The 8773-nt window shown below is 41.3% G+C and overlaps 1 protein-coding gene across 1 annotated transcript; it reads left to right on the forward strand.

The window, feature by feature from the left end:
• Positions 1-4426: 4426 nt before the first annotated feature.
• Positions 4427-5399, forward strand: LOC110789791 (uncharacterized). Its single transcript, XM_021994492.2, has 4 exons — positions 4427-4536; positions 4622-4714; positions 4981-5112; positions 5235-5399. The coding sequence occupies exons 1-4, from the start codon at positions 4516-4518 to the stop codon at positions 5391-5393; spliced, it is 405 nt and encodes a 134-aa protein (XP_021850184.2). The 5' UTR covers positions 4427-4515; the 3' UTR covers positions 5394-5399.
• The last annotated feature ends 3374 nt before the right edge of the window (positions 5400-8773 follow it).

Below are 8773 nucleotides of genomic sequence, written 5' to 3' on the forward strand. Positions count from 1 at the left end.
TTTCATTTTTACTGTTTCTTTCCAAAATACGGTTCTTTCGTCTTCTTCCTCCTTGCGTGCTCTCACGCTCAATTGTTCTCCCTCCAAATTCTCCGTCAAGAACTGCCCAAATTCTCAGTCTCTCGTTAGAAGGTTAGCCACTTCGTGACCGGTTTCCAATTCATACAGTCCAAAAAGGGTGTTTGCCAGGGCGATTATATTCGGTGATATTTGTTAAGTAAGGAACTTCTGAATTACTTTCCAGGTGAAATTAATTTATTTCTGTATGAATTGTTCTTTAGTTCATGTTTTGGTAATATTTTTTGTTTTCACAGTTTTTTGGGGCTGATTTGATTTTTAGGGTTTCACCATTTTGTTTGACAATTGTGTTGCTGATGAATTGAAAGTGAATTTTTTTTACAATTACGTTCTAATTACTTGAAGTAGCTCTTGTTATGGAAATTTAAGTGTATATTTAATTTATTGATGAAGTAGCTATTTTTATGGATTTTTCATATTTGGGGTTAATTAGTGGTTAATTTGTGGTTATTATGCGAATTTTATACTGTGATGTTTGTTGTTGAATTACTTTCCAAGTCGAATTAAGTAATTTGATAAGCCTTCGTTTAGGTAAAGTTAAACTGATATGAAGGGGTGCCTGGTTAAGGTTTAATTCGTGTGCCTTTGTAAGTACCTTTGTTTGTTTGATTGTTGTTTGGTACTTGATCTGGTACCAAATGGAAACTATTACATATTTTGGTACATTTAGGTAAAGGATATATGATTTGGTATTTTCTTTGGTACCAAACCTAAATTACCAATGTGTTTGGTACTATTATATCGAAGGTATGCATGGTATAATGATTGGTAAAATTGTATTTGTAGGATGGTTATCAAGGGACAAAGTGGCAGCAGCAGCAAACCTAGGGTGAGTGTCACTGCTCATTTTAAGAGTCTATCGTATTTGCTGATAATTGATAGTATGTATATTGTTATACGTTTATTAACAAGATATGTATTTCAATATTGTTTTTAAGGAAAAACGCGTGGAAGTTTCTCGGAATAGTAAGCTAAAGGGCAAAGACCCTGTCGTCGATGAAGAAATGGAAGAAGATGAGGAAGGGCGATCGCTGTCTGGGGATGACAGTGAAGAATCTGTTTTTGACGGGGATGCATATGAAGATGTTGAAGATGATGAATATGAGGATGAGATATATGAGGACGAAGAATTCGAGGATGAATTATGCCAGAGAACAGTGAAACGTGCGCCAAAGAAAAGGCAATCTGCTAAAAGCAGGAGGGTTATTTCATATGATGAAGTAGAGGAGGAAGAAGATATAGAAGACGAAGACGGTGAATATATGGATGGTGGGTATGAAGATGAAGGAGAGGATGTTGTTGTTCGCGTTCAGAAAAGAGGGAAGAGTTGGAAGGAGGTCGGCTAAAATGCTTTGAAGAAGAAGGCACATCTGTAGATGATGCGGAAGAGGCGTAGAGAGGATTATGATGATGTTGACGAGGGAAGGAGACCTGTGAAGAAGACGATACTTCCTGCGATGAAGCAGATGGGTAGGAAGTTTGATGAAACAGGGGTAGCAAAAGGAAAGCCCCCTGCAAAACAGAAGGCAATCAGAGGGAATAACAGGAGGATGTTTGTGCGGGTATATAATTTTGAAATTTATTCATTGTTTTTAAGGATTTTTATGGTATAATAATGTTTTTTCTACGTAGTTGATGCTAATGTTTTTTTCATATTTAGGTACCAATTCCCAAACATCCTATGTCTAGGGGTGAGTATGCGAAGTTTCACGGCGTGGTAGTTGCTACTCAGCGGGCTAATTGTGGCCGGAAGGTACTATTGATCCTATATTTAAAGATGAATTGTGTATTTTGATTAGGTTTTGTCAGTTGATAATTTCAATTTTTTACTTAAACTATTATGTGTAGCAACCAAGCGTTATCTGTCGCACGGATGCATTTTCAAAGATTATTGCTGCTTTTGATGAGTCAAGGAGAAGTTGCGTTAGGAAAATGGGTTTCGGGGGGATGTTGGATTTGAAAATATCCAAGCTACCTAGGCAGCTGTGCTACTGTTTGATGTCCCGGTTGGATGGGGGTAACAGTTACCTTGTTGGAGGGGACGACATGTGTTGCCGATAACTGCTTCCCATTGGGAATATGTATTCGGATTCCAGAACAGCGGTCTTCCGGTGCCAGTGAAGGAGTCTGATCTTCCTCCAGGCACCCTTAAAGCAATGGCCCTCAAGTATGGTGAAAAGAATACATCAACCTCAAAGAGCACAATAATCATAGCAAAATCTGTAAAGGAATTGGCAGGGCCGGTTGAAGGTGAAGGAAAGATAAAGCCCCTGGCTAATCAGCGTGATAGGGCCTCGTCCATGGAAAATTTCATGATTGTGTTGCTGGGGCAGATTTTATGTCCTTCTACCGATGGGGGTAACATGTCTTTAAAATTGCTAGGTGCAGTTTTCGTGGCAAAGAATGCATCACTATACAATTGGTGTGAGTTTTGTCACACATGGCTTTTAGACTACGGAGACGCTTGTCAGCGGAAGATAGACCATCAGGGGTATGCCGCTGGGACTGGTGGTTGTGTGTTGTTTTTGCTGGTGCGTCTATCTTACTGAAATATTTAATGTTTTAAATTATATAAAAGGTTAATACTGTTATTGTTGTGGTGTTAGTATCCTGTCTTATATTACAGTGCCTTACCTGATATTGGATTAGTTTTACAGATTTTCTACCTAGACCATTTATGCAGGCATCCTGTGAGATGGGATGAGTTTCCCAGGATCAAAGTCTGGACACAGGAGGAAGTGGATGAGGCCAAGAATCGGGATAGGAAAGCGAGTGAAGATTATGGAAGGATTACGGTGGGTAACTGGTTGTTAGTCGGTCGTATTTGTCATATTAAATTTTGTATTATCTAATCTGACTGAAATCTATTCCTTTTATAATCTTTCCAGACTGTTGATGTTGTGTACGCGGATCCTCATCCCCTTTACGGCAGGGAGGGTAGACGGTCTCCCGCAGTAGAGGTTGCTGAGATGGTAGCACATATGACTTCTTCAGAATGGAGACGCACCCTAGCTCAGGAGGTCACAGAGATGGTATGGGAAGTAAACGCTTTCCTCAATTTTATGTTGATGTTAGTGATTAATAGCCATAAATGTTTTAGGGTTTCAAATAGTACTCATAAATGTCTTTAGGTGTACCATATGAATGATATTGATGTTGTTTGGTACTCTCTGTAGTGGGATAATTATCAAATATTGATTGTTTGGTATCGTCTCCACTAGATAATCTTGGTGTTAGTGATAAATAGGCATACATGTTTAACTAGTAAAAAAAAGTACTCACCAAGGTCTGGAGGAGTCATGTCTGTGTTTATGAATTACTTTACTTTTTTTTCAGTTTAGGTTATGGGGCAGCTTGCTCCATTATTGCAAGATCGTCGGGGCGTATCCCGTGGGGGGGTCATTGAAAGAGGAATGAGGTCATATCATGCTACCGATCATTTGACGATAGATGTTGATGGTGTGGCTATGCCGGTGGATAAGTCTGTCAATAAGGTGCTTACAGAGTTGGATGCCGATGACGATTCCGATGTGGAGTTGCAACCGTCTGATGGGGGACGTGTATTTGTGGGCCCTCATGGGAGTGTGCCAGTTATGAATCCCCTAGACCCGGTCAGCCACGGTGATGTACCTTTGGTCCACACTGCTGATGATGTTGGTGTAGTAGCAACTGAGCCAGAAACAAGCAAGCACCCGGTCGACCAGCTACATCAGCACGGACAGGTTCAAGCTGGTGACGGGCCACCTTCAGATGGAATGTCATCGGAGAAGGTGGGACAGCTGGGTGTAGGTGAAGACAAAGAGAATGTTGAAGACAATGGTGAGGAGAATGTTGAGGAGCCGGAAGAGGAGGATGGTGGCGTCAAGGATGGGGGGCCGAATAACAGGGATGATGACGATGATGAGGGACCGGCTAATGGTCCTGTGCAAGGAACGGTTGCATCATCGCCCTTGGAGAACATCGCTCAAGAGAACCCCTCTGAAGATAAGAACAGTGAAGAGAACACCAGTCAAGATAACCCCACTGAAGGGAAGACCACTGATGAGAATCTCCAACCTGATGACCAAGAACGACCACGGGAGAAATTGATCCTAAGGATTCCGAGAACAAATCCGAAAACACGCAATCGGCAGACGCGAGTACGAATGACAAAACTTGAGAGAAGTACGTTCTACAACTTTTACTCATGTAACACTTAAGTACGTTGTATACACTAATGTACGTTGTATATTTATGTAATGATAATCACTTGTATCTGTATTTTATGTTTGCAGGGGGGCCATGCTTATCGAGTGTGATGGTAATGATGAAAATCGGATGATGTGCTACTCGGTTGTGCGTACTAGGGAGTACGTGCATTCCCAGTACGTTCGGGCCGTTGCAAACATATACAACAGGGAATGGGCTCTGGAATACCCAACGAATTCTCGCAGAATCATGCTGGACTCCTCATTTGCGGTATGTTTTCCTAATATTCACCATTAATGAAATCAATAAAGTAAGCGTACGAGGTTGCTTAGTTATTGGTTGTTGTGCTTTACAGTATCAGAAATTAAAGACGAGGGAAACATATGCTGGTCTACTGAAGAAGTGGTCCACCCCTCTCCAGAAGATTGTGTCAGCTGATATATCTGTGGTAAGTCTAATTAGTCTTTTTACTCCATGTTTAGATGTCTGATTACTCTGGTTGGTAATATATGCCAACAACATGTGTCTGACTATTTTCGGACTAATAACTACATGCCTTTTACGTTGAATGATTGCTCTCTATTTGGTCAGTTCGGGATCTGTCTTCTTTTTGAGGAACGTCCTAGTACAATTTGTTATTTTAGTTTTTGGTGTATTAATTGTCCGCGACACACAGGTATGCGATTTGTAAGAATTTGTAATTATCATGTCCAGGTCTATGTTCCAGTTGTGGACAACGGACATTGGTGGTGTGTTGCTTTTGCACTGAAAGACCAGAAGATATGGTTCATTGACAGCATGTATACTAATCCTTCTTCCGAGCATTCTGGGGATGTTAAAAAATTGGTATCTAATCATGTGATATGTAGTTTTTACTTAGTTTTTACTTAACCTGGTTTGGTGGGAGTTTAAGAACATCGAGTTCACTCATTTTATTGTACTAACATAATACGGTCTCCTCATTCCAGATAGCAGCTGTGGAGTACGTTCTACATTGGAGGGACACGCAGTATAATGCAGCTCTTGTTTGGAAGTTGAAGCAAATGCATACTTGGCCCTTGGACTCCATTAGCTTCCCTGACTACAACGACAAGTACTGTTTATGCTACCTTTTCATCGTCGAGTAACCACCTTAAGTCTTACTGATATGTTTTGTTTGGCTTTGTAGTCATGCGTGTGTAGACACCTACTTTTGTCCCCATTCCCGCAAGGGAAAGGTTCGATGATGAAAGCATAAAAACTCCACTTGACAACGCATCTCCTATAAAATAAACGAATCTCGATTCCCCATTTCATTTCACCCGAAACCTGCTATTTATGGAAACCTGCTAAAAATAGTAATTGTCGTAAAAGGTAGCTTCTAAAAGTGGCAAAACATAAAAGATAGAAACCTGTCAGAATTAGGTGTTGCATTCCAACATAAATCCTAAATGAGATAGAAAACTGCGAGAATCCTATTCCTAATATGATTCGGAAATAAGAGTTACGTATTAATTAAAATCCTAACGAGCCTAGAGTTCGTAACGGGCCCAGACGCATTCCGTCATAAAATTGATACGCGCTAAAAGACTCGATTAAGTCTCAAACTCTACGGATTTCAGGAATCTGAATCTGACCAAAGAATTCTGCCATACCCTATTTTCAACGCCCAGCCCTGGGCGCCGAAAATTCCAGCGCCCAGAGTTGGGCGCCGAAAGTACCTGGGACGGATTCTTTTCCTAATCCGTTTCGTATTCAAATTCCTGAAAAACTATCTTTTTACGCCACTTTTTCATATAAATAGACCCCTAAATTCGACGTGAAAGAACACACAACAACACACAATTATATTCTGAGTATTGACTCCAACCCTTTAGCCTAAGCCTCTCGCTGCGAAACTGTTCACGCGTTCTGTCGCAATCGATCCATAAATCGAACAGAACGTATCCTGTCCCATAATTGAGATTCTTAAATAAAAAGGAGAAATAGCAAAGTCAAAGTGGTTAGTTTTCTGAGAACCGTGACGCACCTCTCAAGGGTGCGTCGTAATGTGTCCCTTTTCGATGATTTAACTGCTTTCCTCGCCCTTTTTATGAACTGTTAAACTAACCTAATCTGATTGTTCTATCACGCCTAACAAATATAATATTTTTGGGAAATCGGATTATCATGCTAGGTCCTTTAATGCTACTTAAATCAGATAATCACGATCGAATTAGTGTTATACGTTGCATATTGCTAAAATCAACTCAGATTAGTTTAATAGTTAACGCATGTCCCTTCAATTATTTATGCTGAGCTAGTAAGGATATCCTGCCTCTGGAGTTATCGACGAGCGAAGTACTCCTCTCGGTAGTTACAGTCCCCCGAACTCTCAATCTCTACCTTGCGGGTGTATATTGAGAGATCCCCACACCAGGGATCACAAGGGAACCTACGGCCGTCGTGGTCAAACATAATTGCACTCCCTTTATGTCACGATAACCGGGTTTTGTCAGTTTTTCTCATTGTCGTTAAAAACTGAATGGCGACTCCTATATTACTAGTCAATTGGGTGTATACTCACAGGAAATCCAATTACACTTTATTGAATAAAAAGATTCGTCACACCCACGAGGGACAAGGTCACGCATTAGCCTCGCGCTTTTTCGACCCCCTCACAGTGGCGACTCCACTGGGGATAGTGAAGGAAATACTCGTGCTTGTAGATAATCAAAATAGCCGAAGGGTGAAACGATCCTACCCCGCTTTTATTTCCCCATCAAGTTGGGACGACCTGAAAATCAGCATATTAATGTGAACGGGCAGAACATCATAACGAATCTCGGCTCCCTCGGGAGTTGGGACTAAGGATACCTTTTTTCGCCAATAGGGGGGTGCATACGCCGCGCATGTTTCCCACTCGGTACTTGTGCAGGTAGTACACCTATCCCGAACCCAATCGCTCGCCCATTAGGTCCCTCTCGCCTGCATGCCCCCTTGGCTTGCACTTGCGGGTTGGCCTCTTGAGCGAAATTCGTCTGTTGAAGACACTACCTCGACCGTGGCATGTGTTGGATCTACGATAGAAGCGGTACCAAGCCAGGCGCAAATAAACTACCCATAGAAGCCTATCATAAACTACGTGGCATATTTAATTTTCAAATCCATATTTGTAATGTAGTTATGTGTAGCGAAATATGTGATTGTGTGTGACAAACTATCCTAGAAAACCAACGACCTTAAAAATTGCCCAAACATTCATAGACTAATTTGCCAAAGAGTTATACCAAAACACGTGTTCCGCAAACCCGAATGATCGCCACAAAATAAGCGACGCTCGGGATGGCCTGTAACGAATCCCACAAACGCTGTTACGCGTAAAGGGCGTTAATAGGCAAGCACGCAAGTCGAAGTCGCATAAACAGAAGACAGAAAACGAGAACCAGCCAGGGACGCATTTTCAACGCCCCTGGCTGGGCGCCAGAATTTCTCACGCCCCTAGCTGGGCGCTGAAGTTGCTGCCTGGCCTTTTGGTCAGGCACAACAGCCTCGGTGCCCGCGCATGAAAAAATATACGTAGCAAAAAAAAACTTTTCGTAAAAATTGCTGCAGGGGCGTATGAAAAGGCACTCGACTCTAAAAGAGACTAAAAAAAAAAATAACTCTTTGTGTCGTTGTTAGGCCTCCTACGACGACAATGCTCGGCACCAAAACCGAGCACGCTAATTAAACGACCTTGAATGTCACATGGGAAAAATATTCAAAAAATAATGTTCGAATAAAGTCTTCAAGAAAAAAAAAATGTTCAAATAAATCCGAGTCTAGACTAGGCTATGCCAAAATACAATCCAAATCCTAAGTCTTAGTTGTCTCATCCATAGAATCGGTCCTAATGCTTGGTGACGTTCTGCAAGTTAAAAGGTTAAACCATATTGAGTCTCCCTTCCTAACATTGAAATCAATGAGCACCCATATGTAATTGTCATCCCTTGCTAAGAATCCACGGCCTCAATACTCTCTCTCACCAATAAAAATAATATATAGTATTTGCAAAATGGAAACAGTCACATTCTGGAAATCATTCCCCCATGGTCGCACAACCCCGAAAGTGAACCTAAGGTGTCCATACCATTAGCAAAAAATTAATGGCCTCAAGGCTTATAATCACATTGGGTCACGACTATCATAGTCCTCTCGAGCCACTCGCTCCTTGAAATACTACTAAGTACGGACTAAAAGATTTTCCACGAATGCAACATGACCAACCATTAAAATACCCAAATCGGCATACCATAAGGCTACCATTGGGGTAAAGCAATACACACTAAGAGAGAAGCCGCACTAATGATTCTAGTCTTACAAAAATAAAAATTCGATCTCCCCAATTAACTACCTTGCCAACATTAAGCAAAATGGCGCATGACAAATGAACATCCAAGGGTTAAAATCTAAAGTGTCAACCAACGAAAGTTATGGTCCAATTAGCCTAAGTCTGAGAGTCGCTTGGTCAAGTATTATAGGCTTACGCCATGTCATTATTTTGAGC

Source organism: Spinacia oleracea, chromosome 1, assembly GCF_020520425.1.
Source record: "Spinacia oleracea cultivar Varoflay chromosome 1, BTI_SOV_V1, whole genome shotgun sequence".
In the NCBI taxonomy this organism is placed as follows: domain Eukaryota; kingdom Viridiplantae; phylum Streptophyta; class Magnoliopsida; order Caryophyllales; family Amaranthaceae; genus Spinacia; species Spinacia oleracea.